General features: G+C 47.5%; 3 protein-coding genes and 1 pseudogene across 3 annotated transcripts; all 4 read right to left on the reverse strand.

Annotated features, from left to right (window-relative positions):
• Positions 1-2,337: 2,337 nt before the first annotated feature.
• LOC119699244 (taste receptor type 2 member 9-like) lies at positions 2,338-3,291 on the reverse strand. The gene has a single exon (XM_038132463.1). The coding sequence runs from the start codon at positions 3,289-3,291 to the stop codon at positions 2,338-2,340; it is 954 nt and encodes a 317-aa protein (XP_037988391.1).
• A 3,568-nt stretch (positions 3,292-6,859) lies between these two features.
• On the reverse strand, positions 6,860-8,284 carry LOC119698580 (annotated as a pseudogene).
• A 4,445-nt stretch (positions 8,285-12,729) lies between these two features.
• On the reverse strand, positions 12,730-13,683 carry LOC119699386 (taste receptor type 2 member 9-like). Its single transcript, XM_038132784.1, has one exon. The coding sequence runs from the start codon at positions 13,681-13,683 to the stop codon at positions 12,730-12,732; it is 954 nt and encodes a 317-aa protein (XP_037988712.1).
• Positions 13,684-17,355: 3,672 nt separating this feature from the next.
• On the reverse strand, positions 17,356-18,309 carry LOC119699385 (taste receptor type 2 member 7-like). The gene has a single exon (XM_038132783.1). It carries the CDS (start codon positions 18,307-18,309, stop codon positions 17,356-17,358), a length of 954 nt encoding a protein of 317 aa, XP_037988711.1.
• Positions 18,310-19,495: the final 1,186 nt, after the last annotated feature.

Here is a 19,495-nt window from a genome sequence, read left to right on the forward strand (position 1 = left end):
CAGGGATTCTGTGCTGGGTGTCACATTCTCTGGGGTTTCAGAGAATTGGAAGAAGGGTTCTGCAGCGTGTTTCACTGGGGCTGTGGTGTTTTGTGTGGTAACATCTGTAAGGTTCTGGGTTTTGCCTGTTGAGCCTTGTGCAAGTATGTGAGGTTGTGAGGGGTGGATGTTGCAGTGCATGTAGGGAATGAGATAGATCTTCCAGGGACTTCTTGTCCAATAAACTGTGGCTTTCAGGTTAAAGGTGTAAGTGCATGAGCAGCATTAGAGAAAGAGGGGAGGTGTGGCTGTTTCTGCCCTTTCAAGGCCTTTCACAGGGGAGATGTGTCCCAAAGAGCTGATTAGGATCTGCCTCTGGACCTGAGCTGCTGATAGAAGTGACCAATTCAAGTTCTGTTTTGTATATGCTGGCAATATTTTGTGTCTCACCTGCTGTGATGGGTTGACCTCAGGGAGAGGCCAGACCTCTACCCAGCTGCTCCTTCTCTCTCACCCACAGGAAGTGCAAGGGTGGAAAACAAGTTGGAAAAACTCAGGGTTTGAAATAATGGCAGGGAGATCACTCACCAGTTACTTTCATGGACAAAATGTATTAGACACCAGGAAAATGAAGTTAATGTATTGAAATATAGAAAATAGAGGAGGATAATGAGGAACAAATTGAAACCTTGACCACATTGCCTCCACAGCCCTTATACCTGAGGCTCAACTTCCCTCCTTCATCCCCAGCTCCTCCACCTCCTCCCCCACAGCAGCACAGGGGAAAATCAAATAGGGGCTGCAGTCAGCTCTTAACAAGTTATCTCCTCCACTCCTGACTCCTCAAGCTGTTTCCCCGATCGAGAGCAAAGCCTGTTAGCTGGGTGTTTTACTGAGCCAGAGTGCACTGGGAAAAGCCAATCTCATCTCCAGGTCCAAGCAGGCCAGGAGAGCAGTGCCACAGAGCAGGCAGTGCTGTCCTTGCAGGCAGTGGGGCACCGAGGACACGCAGGGCTGGAGTGGGGAGGGGGCTCTGCACCCCCTGAGCTGCCCAGGGCCATTCCTGCCTTGCTGTTTGTGGGTCAGTGAGCACCTCTGGTGAGTGACAGGGATCAGAGTGTTCACACAGAGCTATCTGCCGCTGCCAGGCAGTGATACAGCCATAATGTGTCCCACAGCAGAGGGCCACAGCAGAAGGAAAGGTAAAGCAAAATTGAGAAACCTATTCATTGCAGCCATTTCATTCTCTGAATACCAAAATGTTTGTGGCAGGTTGGTAGTACTGTTATTCCATTTTTACAGCCAGTTGGTGTTCCAGTGTTTCACATTTATGTCTTCCATTAAGAGGATAGACATTTGGCAGAAAATGAAGCCCTTGCTGGTCCTCAGAGATGAAAGGGCCTGGGTGCTGCTCAGTTTAATTTCTGATTATGGCAAGTTCAACATGTAAGTCTTGTCATGTTCAATAAGAACTTTCAGAGTCACAGAATCACAAATAATGCACTTTATTGTAGAAATACAAATTTGGAATTTCCATTAATAAATATGCTCACTGGATTAGCTCTAAAAATACATTGAGGGAATAAGAAGCAAATAAGGAAGAGCAATGGGTAACTCATTAAGCTCAACTTCACCACCAGGTGGGCCTTTGAACAGAATTTCACCAGGGTACAATCTGACACAGTCAGAAGAGGAAATCTTTACAAAGAGCTGTTCCCTGCTTTGGGGAGGAGAGCAAAGCAATCCTGTTGTCCTGTCTGCACAGCGGGGTCATATTCTCATGCTCTGCCAGGGAGGGTTTGAAATGCCAGATCTATCCTTTTGGGAGAAATGCAGGTGAGGCTGCAGTCAAAATACCTTACTGCTGCCATGGTAAATGGTGGTGGGCAGCCAGCAGCTGTGCAGATGAGGGGTACCCAGGGTTCTGATTGCAAAGGCTGTGAGTCTTGGGCAGGGGCTGAACACTTCATTAGCATCGCTCCCTCTTCCACTGGGCTCAGGCAGTGGTAAAGGGGCTCTGCCTGATGATCCATCACCCCACCAGCAGACTCTCATGCCCACATTAATCCCTTCAACACACAGGGGCTTAGGCATCATTCCTAGCATCAGGGCGAAATGACTTTGTTAATAACAAATACATATCTCAAAGAATTAGCTAAATCTAAATGCAACAATAATGTATTTAGCTCACAATAATTTAGCTCAGAAGATATGAATGAAGTTTTCTTAACTTGGATGTTGAAGAGTGAACATCAGTATCATCTACACTGCCTGGAGAGCTGCATCAGCAATGAAATTACTTGTTTTCTACAGTAAAAGATCAACATTTTGCATGGGCTCCAGCTTTTATCACATTTCCTACTTCATGGAAAACTCGCACTTCACAGAGGCGAGCATCTTGAGCAGCGCCTTTTCCAGCTTGGGATTGCTGAAAATCAGAATAAGGGAATGAATACCTGGAAAAGCACACAGATATATGTATAAAAGGAGTGTCATGATATTTTCTTTCTTTGTGGTATAAATTATTGTCAAGACCAAACATACAAAGTTGATGCTGTACATCACTAAGAAGGAGAGGACAGATTTCATGGCTCTGATGTGGGCGTCCATGCTGAGATCCTTCATGGAGTTTGTCTGCATCATGCGCTTGTGCCTCCAGAGAGAAAAGAGAAGGAAAACAGCAGAAAAGATGACTACCATGAATGAAGCAGCAAATAAAAGGCCAGAGAGTAAAAAAATTGAGAAAAGATGTTTATCCTTTCTGACAGGTGCTTCCCAAAAATTTCCTTGGAAGGTGGAAGTGATGTTGTTCCTTCGCAGAGTTTCACTTAGGTCAGAGATAACGATGCAGAGAGCCAAGGCTAAAATCTCTGACCCCAACAAGAGCCAGGGCACCATCCTGTCAATTTTTACTTTCAGGTAGATGAAGAACCTGTTCCTGAAATTGGCAATTTTTATGCAGTAGAAACCACAAAGACAGGCTGAGACCCACAAGTTGGAAATAGTAAAGAAGGTGTCCAAAGATCTAAGTAGTTGACGTATGGTTTGAACATGAAAGAAATTGGGATAAAGCATTGAAAAAAAGCGGTGTATCCATGTGATGCACAAATAGAAAATCCTGGAGCATCCCAGCAGCAGCAAGATCTTCTCATTAGAGTTCAGGGTTTTCTTTTTGACCCAGCCAATGCAAAGCACACCAACGATGAAAGCATTGATCCACATGCCAGGAAACACCGCCAGGGTGATGATGGCCACAGTTGTAGCCCCATATGAAGTGACATTGGATTGCTGTGGAGAGGGAGAAGCTTCCATGGTGCGAGCTGGGGAGCAGAGCTGTGCTGGCCAAGGGGTCTGTGGCAGCAGAGCCTGAGGCAGGTCAGTGGCTGCTCTTGGTGGAGTGTCAGGGATGGCAAGAGGAGCTTTATAGAGCTGCTGTTGCTGCTGCTGCTGCTGGGGGGGATTTGGTGTCACTGCTCTGGGCAGCAGGGCAGGTGCAGGGATGTAAATGTGCTGGGTATCCCCTTACCCGGGGCCGGTGTCACTCTTGCCTATTTGAATGTTGGTTCAGGGGGGCTGTGCTGGGTGTCACAAAGAGCGGAGATGTTTTTCTGTGGTGGAGAGTGTTGTGATTTTGAGCCTGATCCCTGTTTGATCAGTGTCAGGCTTCAGGATCTGGGCTCTTCTGTCCCTTTTTTGCCTATGATGATCATGCAGAGCCCTGGCTGTGCTCATCAGCTAAGGGGACTCAGTGTCCTTTTTAGTCTGAGAGTCTGGGTGCTGCAATGTTCAACGCAGACGCTGGGAAAGTGGAGTTTGTTTTGATGCCTAAAAGGCATTGAAATCCGTGCTTCTTTTTCCTGTGACATTGGTTTAAGAGGAAGTGAAGAGCCCCATTGTGGGGCAGGTGATGGGAACCAAGAACATAAAGCTGGTACTTTTTACAAGTTTCTTTGTGAGCACATGAATGTAAAAGGGTCAAAATTGGGACAAGTCCCTGTGCCAGGGCTCCAATCTCATCTGCTTGGGAAAGTGAAGGCTTTTAAAGATGGCACCATGCTGAGTTTCCCCCACACAGCAGTGCCCTAAAGCTTCCAAATGAATGTAGACCCTGAAAGCTGTGAGGTTTTTCCCAGGCAAGTCGTGTTAATCTCTGTAGGGCATGGACTGCCCATGCCCTTTGGGTTAGTAGAGGAGCTGTCACATTTGGCCTTGCACATCAGGGCCCCAGGAACCAAGGAGAGCTCATCTGATGCTGTGGTGGGCGCAGGACAAACGAAACCCCATCCAAGAGCTCTGTGGCTTTCGGAAATGAACAACATTGTCTCCAGCATTGTCTCTCTTCCAAATGATGATAGCCATGTTTTCTGTGGGATATAAGAGCCAGCAGTATGTTACATGAATATTTGTATCACATGGTCCTACTTGTGTTCTTTTTGGCCACCATAAAGACTTGGAATGTGACCCAGAGCAGTTTTCCATACTGTGCCAGCACTGGGCAGCCATTCCCATGGACTTCTGACATCTCTCATGTCTCAGCTTCTCCAGCTTGGGCACATCCTGCATCTGTCCCCATGGGCTGTGCAGGGTGGCTGTGCTGATGGGCAGCCTGTCCCCTCCAGTGCCAGCTGAGTGGGGCTGGTGCACAGGACAGGGATTCTGTGCTGGGTGTCACATTCTCTGGGGTTTCAGAGAATTGGAAGAAGGGTTCTGCAGCGTGTTTCACTGGGGCTGTGGTGTTTTGTGTGGCAACATCTGTAAGGTTCTGGGTTTTGCCTGCTGAGCCTTGTGCAAGTATGTGAGGTTGTGAGGGGTGGATGTTGCAGTGCATGTAGGGAATGAGATAGATCTTCCAGGGCTTTCCTGTGAAATTGGTCAGGATGTCCAGTTAAAAGTTGAAGTGCATGAGCTGCAGCAGGGGAAGAGGAGAGGTGTGGCTGTTCCTGTCCTTTCAAGGCCTTTCACAGGGGAGATGTGTCCCAAAGAGCTGATTAGGATCTGCCTCTGGACCCGAGCTGCTGATAGAAGTGACCAATTCAAGTTCTGTTTTGTATATGCTGGCAATATTTTGTGTCTCACCTGCTGTGATGGGTTGACCTCAGGGAGAAGCCAGACCTCTACCCAGCTGTTCCTTCTCTCTCACCCACAGGAAGTGCAAGGGTGGAAAACAAGTTGGAAACACTCAGGGTTTGAAATAATGGCAGGGAGATCACTCACCAGTTACTTTCATGGACAAAATGTATTAGACGCCAGGAAAATGAATTTAATGTATTGAAATATAGAAAATAGAGGAGGATAATGAGGAACAAATTGAAACCTTGACCACATTGCCTCCACAGCCCTTATACCTGAGGCTCCAACTTCCCTCCTTCATCCCCAGCTCCTCCACCTCCTCCCCCACAGCAGCACAGGGGCAAATCTAATAGTGGCTGCAGTCAGCTCTTAACAAGTTGTCTCCTCCACTCCTGACTCCTCAAGCTGTTTCCCCGATCGAGAGCAAAGCCTGTTAGCTGGGTGTTTTACTGAGCCAGAGTGCACTGGGAAAAGCCAATCTCATCTCCAGGTCCAAGCAGGCCAGGAGAGCAGTGCCACAGAGCAGGCAGTGCTGTCCTTGCAGGCAGTGGGGCACCGAGGACACGCAGGGCTGGAGTGGGGAGGGGGCTCTGCACCCCCTGAGCTGCCCCGGTCCGTTCCTGCCTCGCTGTTTGCGGGTCAGTGAGCACCTCTGGTGAGTGACAGGGATCAGCGTGTCCACACAGAGCTATCAGCCACTGCCAGGCAGTGATACAGCCATAATGTGTCCCACAGCAGAGGGCCACAGCAGAAGAAAAGGTAAACCAAAATAGAGACAAACTTATTCATTGCAGCCATTTCATTCTCTGAATACCAAAATGTTTGTGGCAGGTTGGCAGCTCAGGTCTTCCGTTTTTACAGCCAGTTGGTGTTCCAGTGTTTCTCATTTATCTCTTCCGTTAAGAGGATAGACCTTTGGCAGAAAATGAAGCCCTTGCTGGTCCTCAGAGATGAAAGGGCCTGGGTGCTGCTCAGTTTAATTTCTGATTATAGCAAGTTCAACATGTAAGTCTTGTCATGTTCAATAAGAACTTTCAGAGTCACAGAATCACAAATAATGCACTTTATTGTAGAAATACAAATTTGGAATTTCCATTAATAAATGTGCTCACTGGATTAGCTCTAAAAATACATTGAGGGAATAAGAAGCAAATAAGGAAGAGCAATGGGTAACTCATTAAGCTCAACTTCACCACCAGGTGGGTCTTTGAACAGAATTTCACCAGGGTACAATCTGACACAGTCAGAAGAGGAAATCTTTACAAAGAGCTGTTCCCTGCTTTGGGGAGGAGAGCAAAGCAATCCTGTTGTCCTGTCTGCACAGCGGGGTCATATTCTCATGCTCTGCCAGGGAGGGTTTGAAATGCCAGATCTATCCTTTTGGGAGAAATGCAGGTGAGGCTGCAGTCAAAATACCTTACTGCTGCCATGGTAAATGGTGGTGGGCAGCCAGCAGCTGTGCAGATGAGGGGTACCCAGGGTTCTGATTGCAAAGGCTGTGAGTCTTGGGCAGGGGCTGAACACTTCATTAGCATCTCTCCCTCTTCCACTGGGCTCAGGCAGTGGTAAAGGGGCTCTGCCTGATGATCCATCACCCACCAGCAGACTCTCATGCCCACATTAATCCCTTCAACACACAGGGGCTTAGGCATCATTCCTAGCATCAGGGCGAAATGACTTTGTTAATAACAAATACATATCTCAAAGAATTAGCTAAATCTAAATGCAACAATAATGTATTTAGCTCACAATAATTTAGCTCAGAAGATACGAATGAAGTTTTCTGAACTTGGATGTTGAAGAGTGAACATCAGTAACATCTACACTGCCTGGAGAGCTGCATCAGCAATGAAATTACTTGTTTTCTACAGTAAAAGATCAACATTTTGCATGGGCTCCAGCTTTTATCACATTTCCTGCTTCATGGAAAACTCGCACTTCACAGAGGCGAGCATCTTGAGCAGCGCCTTTTCCAGCTTGGGATTGCTGAAAATCAGAATAAGGGAATGAATACCTGGAAAAGCATACAAATATGTGTATAAAAGGAGTGTCATGATATTTTCTTTCTTTGTGGTATAAATTATTGTCAGGATCAAACATACAAAGTTGATGCTGTACATCACTAAGAAGGAGAGGACAGATTTCATGGCTCTGATGTGGGCTTCCATGCTGAGATCCTTCATGGAGTTTGTCTGCATCATGCGCTTGTGCCTCCAGAGAGAAAAGAGAAGGAAAACAGCAGAAAAGATGACTACCATGAATGAAGCAGCAAATACAAGGCCAGCAAGAAAATAAATTGGGAAAAGGTGTTTATCCTTTCTGACAGTTACTTCCCAAAAATTTTCTTGGAAGGTGGAAGTGATGTTGTTTCTCTGCACATTTACCATGACATCATAGGTAATGATGCAGAGAGCCAAGGCTAAAATCTCTGACCCCAACAAGATCCAGGGCACCATCCTGTCAATTTTTACTTTCAGGTAGATGAAGAACCTGTTCCTGAAATTGGCAATTTTTATGCAGTAGAAACCACAAAGACAGGCTGAAACCCACAAGTTTGAATAATTAAAAAACGTTGCAAAAGATTCAAGGTTCTGAAGTATGGTTTGAACATGAAGAAAATTGGGATAAATTATTGAGATGAAGTTGTATACCCATGCAAAGCATAAAAAGGAAATCCTGGAGCATCCCAGCAGCAGCAAGATCTTCTCATTAGAGTTCAGGGTTTTCTTTTTGACCCAGCCAATGCAAAGCACACCAACGATGAAAGCATTGATCCACATGCCAGGAAACACCGCCAGGGTGATGATGGCCACAGTTGTGGCCCCATATGAAGTGACATTGGATTGCTGTGGAGAGGGAGAAGCTTCCATGGTGCGAGCTGGGGAGCAGAGCTGTGCTGGCCAAGGGGTCTGTGGCAGCAGAGCCTGAGGCAGGTCAGTGGCTGCTCTTGGTGGAGTGTCAGGGATGGCAAGAGGAGCTTTATAGAGCTGCTGCTGCTGCTGCTGCTGCTGCTGCTGGGGGGGATTTGGTGTCGCTGCTCTGGGCAGCAGGGCAGGTGCAGGGATGTAAATGTGCTGGGTATCCCCTTACCCGGGGCCGGTGTCACTCTTGCCTATTTGAATGTTGGTTCAGGGGGGCTGTGCTGGGTGTCACAAAGAGCGGAGATGTTTTTCTGTGGTGGAGAGTGTTGTGATTTTGAGCCTGATCCCTGTTTGATCAGTGTCAGGCTTCAGGATCTGGGCTCTTCTGTCCCTTTTTTGCCTATGATGATCATGCAGAGCCCTGGCTGTGCTCATCAGCTAAGGGGACTCAGTGTCCTTTTTAGTCTGAGAGTCTGGGTGCTGCAATGTTCAACGCAGATGCTGGGAAAGTGGAGATTGTTTTGATGCCTAAAAGGCATTGAAATCCGTGCTTCTTTTTCCTGTGACATTGCTTTAAGAGGAAGTGAAGAGCCCCATGGTGGGGCAGGTGATGGGAACCAAGAACATAAAGCTGGTACTTTTTACAAGTTTGTTTGTGAACACATGAATGTAAAAGGGTCAAAATCGGGACAAGTCCCTGTGCCAGGGCTCCAATCTCATCTGCTTGGGAAAGTGAAGGCTTTTAAAGAAGGCACCATGCTGAGTTTCCCCCACACAGCAGTGCCCTAAAGCTTCCAAATGAATGTAGACCCTGAAAGCTGTGAGGTTTTTCCCAGGCAAGTCGTGTTAATCTCTGTAGGGCATGGACTGCCCATGCCCTTTGGGTTAGTAGAGGACCTGTCACATTTGGCCTTGCACATCAGGGCCCCAGGAACCAAGGAGAGCTCATCTGATGCTGTGGTGGACGCAGGACCAACGAAACCCCATCCAAGAGCTCTGTGGCTACGGGAAATGAACCACCAGCATTGTCTCTCTTCCAAATGATGATAGCCATGTGGTCTGTGGGATATAAGAGCCAGCAGTATGTTACATGAATATTCGTATCACATGGTCCTGCTTGTGTTCTTTTTGGCCATCATAAAGACTTGGAATGTGACCCAGAGCAGTTTTCCATACTGTGCCAGCACTGGGCAGCCATTCCCATGGACTTCTGACATCTCTCTTGTCTCAGCTTCCATGGGCCGGGCACATCCTGCATCTGTCCCCATGGGCTGTGCAGGGTGGCTGTGCTGATGGGCAGCCTGTCCCCTCCAGTGCCAGCTGAGTGGGGCTGGTGCACAGGACAGGGATTCTGTGCTGGGTGTCACATTCTCTGGGGTTTCAGAGAATTGGAAGAAGGGTTCTGCAGCGTGTTTCACTGGGGCTGTGGTGTTTTGTGTGGTAACATCTGTAAGGTTCTGGGTTTTGCCTGCTGAGCCTTGTGCAAGTATGTGAGGTTGTGAGGGGTGGATGTTGCAGTGCATGTAAGGAATGAGATAGATCTTCCAGGGACTTCTTGTCTAATAAACTGTGGCTTTCTGGTTAAAGGAGTAAGTGTATAAGTAGCATTAGGGAAAGAGGGGAGGTGTGGCTGTTCCTGTTCTTTCACAGGGGAGATGTGTCCAGAAGAGATGCTTATGATCTGCCTCTGGACCTGAGCTGCTGACTGAAGTCATCAGTTTAGGTTCTGCTGTTTTCTTGCTGGAGCTTTTTCATGTGTCACCTACTCTGGAGGGTTGACCTAGGGCAACTGTCTGATTCCCACCCATCTGCTCCTTCACTTTCACCTACAGGCAGGGTAGGGGTGAAAAATAGGATGGAAAATCTCATGGATTGTGACAATGGCAGGGAGATTATTCATCAGTTACTGTCATGGACAGAAGAGTCTTGAGAAGAACAAAATCAAGTTATTTATTGACTGTTGTAAATATTGTAGGTTGATAAGAAACAATCAGAAAATTAGAACCTGCAGCCTCCACCTTCCCCTTCTTCCTCGGATCATTTTGACATCTCTTTTCCAGGTTGTCTACATCTTTCCGTACATGAGTGCAGAGGGATGGGGAATGGGGGTTGCAGTCAGTTCACAACAAGTTGTCTCCTCCACTGTTTCCTTGCCCTCTTCCCCTGCTCTAGCCATGGAATCTCCATTGGGCTGCAGTCCGTCAGCATGGGCTGATTCCCACGTGGCCTCTGCATGGGCTGCCGTCCTTCAGGATACACCCACCCCACCTATTGTGCTGTGGGGTTCTCCTGGGGGGCAGGTGTCTCTCCTTTCCACCACAGATGTCCATGGGCTGCAGGGCACAGTTGCCTCACCATGGTTCTCTTCACAGGCTGCAGGAGAATTCTTTCTCCAGCACATGGGGCAACCTTTCCCGTCCCTTCCATGGCCCCGTTCTTCAGGACTGTTTCTCACAAGACTCTTCGGTTCTCACTGCTGGAATATGTTCCATCCATAATTGGACTTCAATGCACAGAAGCCCACAATTGTTTCAGGATACAGTCGTGGAAAACAAAATGAAATCTCCTCAGGGCAGGCATTCTGAAGTTGTTATGGAAATATGAATTCAACTCCAAATGCTTCCTAGCTCCAGAAGGTGGATTGGCATGTTATTAAGTGGCATTAATTTTCTGTTTGCTTGTTTCTGGGCTGTTGCTGTCTAAGGAGAGCTGGGTAGTTTGGTGAGGCAGCCTGCTAGAAAGTGTGGTCTTTGCAAAAAGTGATACTGCAGTGGTTGAGAGGTTGCTCTGGCCTAAATGGTTGTATCTCTCAGTTCAGAAGCAGGAATGAAAGGTTTTTGAAGGGGAGATGAGAAATGCACACCTGGCACTGGGCGTGAGGTAAAATAAATGAGGTAAATAATTGAGCATCAGCTGGTAAAATAAATGACCAGTTCAGGTTCTGCTCTGTTCATGCTGGTGTGAAGGAAACTTTCCTGTCTCACCACCCAGGAGGCATCTGACAGTCACGCCCCACCACCAGAGACTGTCACTGCGGGGACCAAAGCCCCTTCACCATGGGCAGCTGCCCCACTCCACTCCCTAGACACAGCACTCTCAGAGCCAGACCAGGTTTCCTCACCAGCTTGGCACTGGCTTTGCCATGGTAGAGTCTCAGGCCTCTGGATCTTTAAAGCACTTTAATCATGGCACAGTAACGCAGAATCAGCTCAAGCTGGGTGCCTCTGAGGAGGTAACCCAAACAACTGGATCCCTGGGATTTGTGTCCTTCCTGTCCATGCACATGATGGCTGGCGTGTCTTAAGTCAGCTGGCTGGTGCCACAGGTCCCTGTGCCCTTTGCTGTGCAAGGCTTGGCACCATGCTTGGGACTCCCAGCACTTCCCCACAACCTGCAGCTCCCTCCCGTTGCAGCTGCTCCCTGAGCTGTCTGCACTGAATGTATTCCTCCACACTGGAGGTATTTCACATTTCACTGTCGTGGCGAGTTGTCCTTGGGCAGCTCCCAGAGCCGCACTCAGTCACTCCTTGACTCTCACTCTGGAAGAGGACAGGGGTGGCAAATAAGAGGGAACTGCTCATGAGTCAAGATAAAGACAGGGGAATCACTCACCAATTATTCTCACAGACAAAACAGACTTGACACACGGAAAATCAGTTTAATGTTTTGCCTATTGGAAACAGAGTAGGAGATGATGTAGAACATGCACACAACTAGAATATTTTATCTTCACCCCCAATAATCTCAGGCTCCATTTAACTCGTTCAGAGAGTCTCTACCACCTCCTCTCCTCAGGAGCAGAGAAGGACAGGGAATGAGGGTTGTAGTCAGTTCATAAACAGTTGTCTCCTTCACTCTTCTCCTGCTCCAGCATGGCTCCCTCCTATGGCCTGCAGTCCTTCAGGACTTCTCTTTTCCCAGAGGAGCCACGGGGGCCGTTGATGAGATGAGTGGTGTCCAGTGTTGGGACCATTGGAGTGCCTGGAATTGGCTTTTCTCAGCATGGGACAGCCTTGACCTCACCTGATTGAGACCCCACAGGCCCCCAGCTGCAGCTCCTGGCCCAGGCAGCCCGTACATGTGCCTGTAGGTCACTGTGAGATGGAGCTGTGGCTTCCTTCCATGCTGCACCTTGCACAAGACCCACCTTCGTGGGGCTGTAATGAGCCAGAGTGCACTGAGAAAAGCCAATCTCATCTCCAGGTCCAAGCAGGCCAGGAGAGCAGTGCCCCAGAGCAGGCAGTGCTGTCCTTGCAGGCAGTGGGGCACCGAGGACACGCAGGGCTGGAGTGGGGAGGGGGCTCTGCACCCCCTGAGCTGCCAGGGGTCATTCCTGCCTCGCTGTTTGTGGGTCAGTGAGCACCTCTGGTGAGTGACAGGGATCAGAGTGTTCACACAAACTATCAGGCAGTGATACAGCCCATAATGTGTCCCACAGCAGAGGGCCACAGCAGAAGAAAAGGTAAACCAAAACTGAGATAAAACTGTTGTTTCATTCAGTCAATTCAATCAATGAAACTCAAAATGTTTCAGGCAGGTTTGCAGCTTGATTATTATCCTTTTGCATCCTGCACCTGTACAGGGACTAAATAACTTTGCTACTGAAAATAATTTAATTCCAAGAGCTGTTTTAATTAAATACAAATAAAAATTCATTTACCTCATTCTAATATTAGTTTATAGAGTTTGAAATGTATGTTTTTAAGGTCTAAGCTGAACTTCTCTACAATCTATACAGCCTGGAGAATTGCAATGAAAATTAATTGAACTTGTTTTCTCTAAAGATATTTTGCATGAGCACCAGCATTTGTTACAGTTTCTACCTCATGCAAAACTTGCACTTCACCCAGGAGAGGATCCTAAGCAGTGCCTTTTCCAGCTTGGGATTGCTGAAAATCAGAATAAGGGAATGAACACCTGGAAAAGCATGTTGAATTAAGTAACCAAGAAATATCACGTGATTTTGGTGCTTCAATGAATAAATCAGAGTCAAGATCAAAAACATAAAGTTGATGCTGTACATAATGAAGAAGGAGAAAATAGATTTCATGGCTCTGATGTGGGCTTCCATGCTGAGACTGCTTGTGGAATTTGTCTGCATCTTGTGCTTGTGCCTCCAGAGAGAAAAGAGAAGGAGAACAGCAGAAAAGATGACTGCTATGAATGAAGTGGTATATAAAAAACCAGTGAAAAAATAAAGGGGGAAAAAATGTTCCTCTATTCCAATAGTTGCTTTCTGAAGGCTTTCTTGGCAGGTGAAATTGAGGTTTTTACCAACAGCTTTATCAATAGTGTTGTAGACAAGAATTCCAATAATCAAGGAGAGAACCACTGACCCCAACAAGAGCCATGGCACCATCCTGTCAATTTTTACTTTCAGGTAGATGAAGAACCTGTTCCTGAAATTGGCAATTTTTATACAATAAAAACTGCAAAGACAGGCAGAACCCCACAAGTTGGAACAATTGAAAAAACTATAGGAACCTTGAAGCAGTTGAAATATGGGATGAATCAGAAGGCAGTAGGAAAAAATAATCGAGAGAAAGACATCCATCCATGAGAAACACAAATACCAAAACCTGGAGCATCCCAGCAGCAGCAAGATCTTCTCATTAGAGTTCAGGGTTTTCTTTTTGACCCAGCCAATGCAAAGCACACCAACGATGAAAGCATTGATCCACATACCAGCAAACACCTCCAGGGTGATAATGGCCACAGTTATAGCCCCATATGAAGTGACATTGGATTGCTGTGGAGAGGGAGAAGCTTCCATGGTGTGAGCTGGAGAGCAGAGCTGTGCTGGCCAAGGGGTCTGTGGCAGCAGAGCCTGAGGCAGGTCAGTGGCTGCTCTTGGTGGAGTGTCAGGGATGGCAAGAGGAGCTTTATAGAGCTGCTGCTGCTGTTGCTGCTGCTGCTGCTGGGGGGGATTTGGTGTCGCTGCTCTGGGCAGCAGGGCAGGTGCAGGGATGTAAATGTGCTGGGTATCCCCTTACCCGGGGCCGGTGTCACTCTTGCCTATTTGAATGTTGGTTCAGGGGGGCTGTGCTGGGTGTCACAAAGAGCGGAGATGTTTTTCTGTGGTGGAGAGTGTTGTGATATTGAGCCTGATCCCTGTTTGATCAGTGTCAGGCTTCAGGATCTGGGCTCTTCTGTCCCTTTTTTGCCTATGGTGATCATGCAGAGCCCTGGCTGTGCTCAGCAGGTCAGGGGACTCAGTGTCCTTTTTAGTCTGAGAGTCTGGGTGCTGCAATGTTCAGTGCAGATGCTGGGAAAGTGGAGTTTGTTTTGATGCTTCACAGGCATTGAAATCCGTGCTTCTTTTTCCTGTGGCATTGCTTTAAGAGGAAGTGAAGAGCCCCATGGTGGGGCAGGTGATGGGAACCAAGAACATAAAGCTGGTACTTTTTACAAGTTTGTTTGTGAGCATATGAATGTAAAAGGGTCAAAATTGGGACAAGTCCCTGTGCCAGGGCTCCAATCTCATCTGCTTGGGAAAGTGAAGGCTTTTAAAGATGGCACCATGCTGAGTTTCCCCCACACAGCAGTGCCCTAAAGCTTCCAAATGAATGTAGACCCTGAAAGCTGTGAGGTTTTTCCCAGGCAAGTTGTGTTAATCTCTGTAGGGCATGGACTGCCCATGCCCTTTGGGTTAGTAGAGGAGCTGTCACATTTGGCCTTGCACATCAGGGCCCCAGGAACCAAGGAGAGCTCATCTGATGCTGTGGTGGGTGCAGGACAATGAAACCCCAACCAAGAGCTCTGTGGCTACAGGAAATGAACCACCAGCACTGTCTCTCTTCCAAATGATGATAGCCATGTGGTCTGTGGGATATAAGAGCCAGCAGTATGTTACATGAATATTCATATCACATGCTCCTACTTGTGTTCTTTTTGGCCATCATAAAGACTTGGAATGTGACCCAGAGCAGTTTTCCATACTGTGCCAGCACTGGGCAGCCATTCCCATTGACTTCTGACATCTCTCATGTCTCAGCTTCCATGGGCCGGGCACATCCTGCATCTGTCCCCATGGGCTGGTCAGGGTGGCTGTACTGATGGGCAGCCTGTCCCCTCCAGTGCCAGCTGAGTGGGGCTGGTGCACAGGACAGGGATTCTGTGCTGGGTGTCACATTCTCTGGGGTTTCAGAGAATTGGAAGAAGGGTTCTGCAGCGTGTTTCATTGGGGCTGTGGTGTTTTGTGTGGTAACATCTGTAAGGTTCTGGGTTTTGCCTGCTGAGCCTTGTGCAAGTATGTGAGGTTGTGAGGGGTGGATGTTGCAGGGCATGTAGGGAAAAAAGATGGGTCTTCCAGGGTCTTCTTGTCTAATAAACTGTGGCTTTCAGGTTAAAGGATGAAGTGCATGACCTGCAGCAGGGAAAGAGGAGAGGTGTGGCTGTTCCTGTCCTTTCAAGGCCTTTCACAGGGGAGATGTGTCTCAAAGAGCTGATTAGGATCTGCCTCTGGACCTGAGCTGCTGATAGAAGTGACCAATTCAAGTTCTGTTTTGTATATGCTGGCAATATTTTGTGTCTCACCTGCTGTGATGGGTTGACCTCAGGGAGAAGCCAGACCTCTACCCAGCTGTTCCTTCTCTCTCACCCACAGGAAGTGCAAGGGTGGAAAACAAGTTGGAGACACTCAGGCTTTGAAATAATGGCAGGGACATCACTCACCAGTTACTGTCATGGACAAAATGTATTAGACACCAGGAAAATGAAGTTAATGTATTGAAATATAGAAAATAGAGGAGGATAATGAGGAACAAATTGAAACCTTGACCACATTGCCACCACAGCCCTTATACCTGAGGCTCAACTTCCCTCCTTCATCCCCAGCTCCTCCACCTCCTCCCCCACAGCAGCACAGGGGCAAATCAAATAGGGGCTGCAGTCAGCTCTTAACAAGTTGTCTCCTCCACTCCTGTCTCCTCAAGCTGTTTCCCCAATCGAGAGCAAAGCCTGTTAGCTGGGTGTTTTACTGAGCCAGAGTGCACTGGGAAAAGCCAATCTCATCTCCAGGTCCAAGCAGGCCAGGAGAGCCGTGCCACAGAGAAGGCAGTGCTGTCCTTGCAGGCAGTGGGGCACCGAGGACATGCAGGGCTGGAGTGGGGAGGGGGCTCTGCACCCCCTGAGCTGCCTGGGGCCGTTTCTGCCTCGCTGTTTGCGGGTCAGTAAGCACCTCTGGTGAGTGACTGGGATCAGAGTGTTCCCACAGAGCTATCAGCCACTGCCAGGCAGTGATACAGCCATAATGTGTCCCACAGCAGAGGGCCACAGCAGAAGAAAAGGTAAACCAAAATAGAGAGAAACCTATTCATTGCAGCCATTTCAATCTCTGAACACCAAAATGTTTGTGGCAGGGTGGCAGTACTGTTATTCCATTTTTACAGCCAGTTGGTGTTCCAGTGTTTCACATCTGTCTCTTCCACTAAGAGGATAGACATTTGGCAGAAAATGAAGCCCTTGCTGATCCTCAGAGATGAAAAGGCCTGGGTGCTGCTCAGTTTAGTTTCTGATTATGGCAAGTTCAACATGTAAGTCTTGTCATGTTCAATTAGAACTTTCAGAGTCACAGAATCACAAATAATGCACTTTATTGTAGAAATACAAATTTGGAATTGCCACTAATAAATATGCTCACTGGATTAGCTCTAGAAATATATTGAGGGAAAAAGAAGCAAATAAGGAAGAGCAATGGGTAACTCATTAAGCTCAACTTCACCACCAGGTGGGCCTTTGAACAGAATTTCACCAGGGTACAATCTGACACAGTCGGAAGAGGAAATCTTTACAAAGAGCTGTTCCCTGCTTTGGGGAGGAGAGCAAAGCAATCCTGTTGTCCTGTCTGCACACCGGGGTCATATTCTCATGCTCTGCCAGGGAGGGTTTGAAATGCCAGATCTGTACTTTTGGGAGAAATGCAGGTGAGGCTGCAGTCAAAATACCTTACTGCTGCCATGGTAAATGGTGGTGGGCAGCCAGCAGCTGTGCAGATGAGGGGTACCCAGGGTTCTGATTGCAAAGGCTGTGAGTCTTGGGCAGGGGCTGAACACTTCATTAGCATCACTCCCTCTTCCACTGCGCTCAGGCAGTGGTTAAGGGGCTCTGCCTGATGATCCATCACCCACCAGCAGACTCTCATGCCCACATTAATCCCTTCAACACACAGGGGCTTAGGCATCATTCCTAGCATCAGGGTGAAATGACTTTGTTAATATCAAATACATATCTCAAAGAATTAGCTAAATCTAAATGCAACAATAATATATTTAGCTCACAATAATTTAGCTCAGAAGATACGAATGAAGTTTTCTTAACTTGGATGTTGAAGAGTGAACATCAGTATCATCTACACTGCCTGGAGAGCTGCATCAGCAATGAAATTACTTGTTTTCTACAGTAAAAGATCAACATTTTGCATGGGCTCCAGCTTTTATCACATTTCCTACTTCATGGAAAACTCGCACTTCACAGAGGAGAGCATCTTGAGCAGCGCCTTTTCCAGCTTGGGATTGCTGAAAATCAGAATAAGGGAATGAATACCTGGAAAAGCATACAAATATGTGTATAAAAGGAGTGTCATGATATTTTCTTTCTTTGTGGTATAAATTATTGTCAAGACCAAACATACAAAGTTGATGCTGTACATCACTAAGAAGGAGAGGACAGATTTCATGGCTCTGATGTGGGCTTCCATGCTGAGATCCTTCATGGAGTTTGTCTGCATCATGCGCTTGTGCCTCCAGAGAGAAAAGAGAAGGAAAACAGCAGAAAAGATGACTACCATGAATGAAGCAGCAAATACAAGGCCAGCAAGAAAATAAATTGAGAAAAGATGTTTATCCTTTCTGACAGTTACTTCCCAAAAATTTTCTTGGAAGGTGGAAGTGATGTTCTTTCTCTGCACATTTACCATGACATCATAGGTAATGATGCAGAGAGCCAAGGCTAAAATCTCTGACCCCAACAAGAGCCAGGGCACCATCCTGTCAATTTTTACTTTCAGGTAGATGAAGAACCTGTTCCTGAAATTGGCAATTTTTATGCAGTAGAAACCACAAAGATAGGCTGAGACCCACAAGTTTAAATAATTAAAAAACGTTGCAAAAGATTCAAGGTTCTGAAGTATGGTTTGAACATGAAGAAAATTGGGATAAATTATTGAGATGAAGTTGTATACCCATGCGAAGCATAAAAAGGAAGTCCTGGAGCATCCCAGCAGCAGCAAGATCTTCTCATTAGAGTTCAGGGTTTTCTTTTTGACCCAGCCAATGCAAAGCACACCAACGATGAAAGCATTGATCCACATGCCAGGAAACACCGCCAGGGTGATGATGGCCACAGTTGTGGCCCCATATGAAGTGACATTGGATTGCTGTGGAGAGGGAGAAGCTTCCATGGTGTGATCAGGGGAGCAGAGCTGTGCTGGCCAAGGGGGCTGTGGCAGCAGAGCCTGAGGCAGGTCAGTGGCTGCTCTTGGTGGAGTGTCAGGGATGGCAAGAGGAGCTTTATAGAGCTGCTGCTGCTGCTGCTGCTGCTGCTGGGGGGGGATTTGGTGTCACTGCTCTGGGCAGCAGGGCAGGTGCAGGGATGTAAATGTGCTGGGTATCCCCTTACCCGGGGCCGGTGTCACTCTTGCCTATTTGAATGTTGGTTCAGGGGGGCTGTGCTGGGTGTCACAAAGAGCGGAGATGTTTTTCTGTGGTGGAGAGTGTTGTGATTTTGAGCCTGATCCCTGTTTGATCAGTGTCAGGCTTCAGGATCTGGGCTCTTCTGTCCCTTTTTTGCCTGTGATGATCATGCGGAGCCCTGGCTGTGCTCAGCAGGTCAGGGGACTCAGTGTCCTTTTTAGTCTGAGAGTCTGGGTGCTGCAATGTTCAACGCAGATGCTGGGAAAGTGGAGTTTGTTTTGATGCTTCACAGGCATTGAAATCCATGTTTCTTTTTCCTGTGGCATTGCTTTAAGAGGAAGTGAAGAGCCCCATTGTGGGGCAGGTGATGGGAACCAAGAACATAAAGCTGGTACTTTTTACAAGTTTGTTTGTGAGCATATGAATGTAAAAGGGTCAAAATTGGGACAAGTCCCTGTGCCAGGGCTCCAATCTCATCTGCTTGGGAAAGTGAAGGCTTTTAAAGATGGCACCATGCTGAGTTTCCCCCACACAGCAGTGCCCTAAAGCTTCCAAATGAATGTAGACCCTGAAAGCTGTGAGGTTTTTCCCAGGCAAGTTGTGTTAATCTCTGTAGGGCATGGACTGCCCATGCCCTTTGGGTTAGTAGAGGAGCTGTCACATTTGGCCTTGCACATCAGGGCCCCAGGAACCAAGGAGAGCTCATCTGATGCTGTGGTGGGCGCAGGACAAACGAAACCCCAACCAAGAGCTCTGTGGCTACAGGAAATGAACCACCAGCACTGTCTCTCTTCCAAATGATGATAGCCATGTGGTCTGTGGGATATAAGAGCCAGCAGTATGTTACATGAATATTCATATCACATGCTCCTACTTGTGTTCTTTTTGGCCATCATAAAGACTTGGAATGTGACCCAGAGCAGTTTTCCATACTGTGCCAGCACTGGGCAGCCA

Source organism: Motacilla alba, chromosome 3 (assembly GCF_015832195.1).
Source record: "Motacilla alba alba isolate MOTALB_02 chromosome 3, Motacilla_alba_V1.0_pri, whole genome shotgun sequence".
Lineage (NCBI taxonomy): Eukaryota > Metazoa > Chordata > Aves > Passeriformes > Motacillidae > Motacilla > Motacilla alba.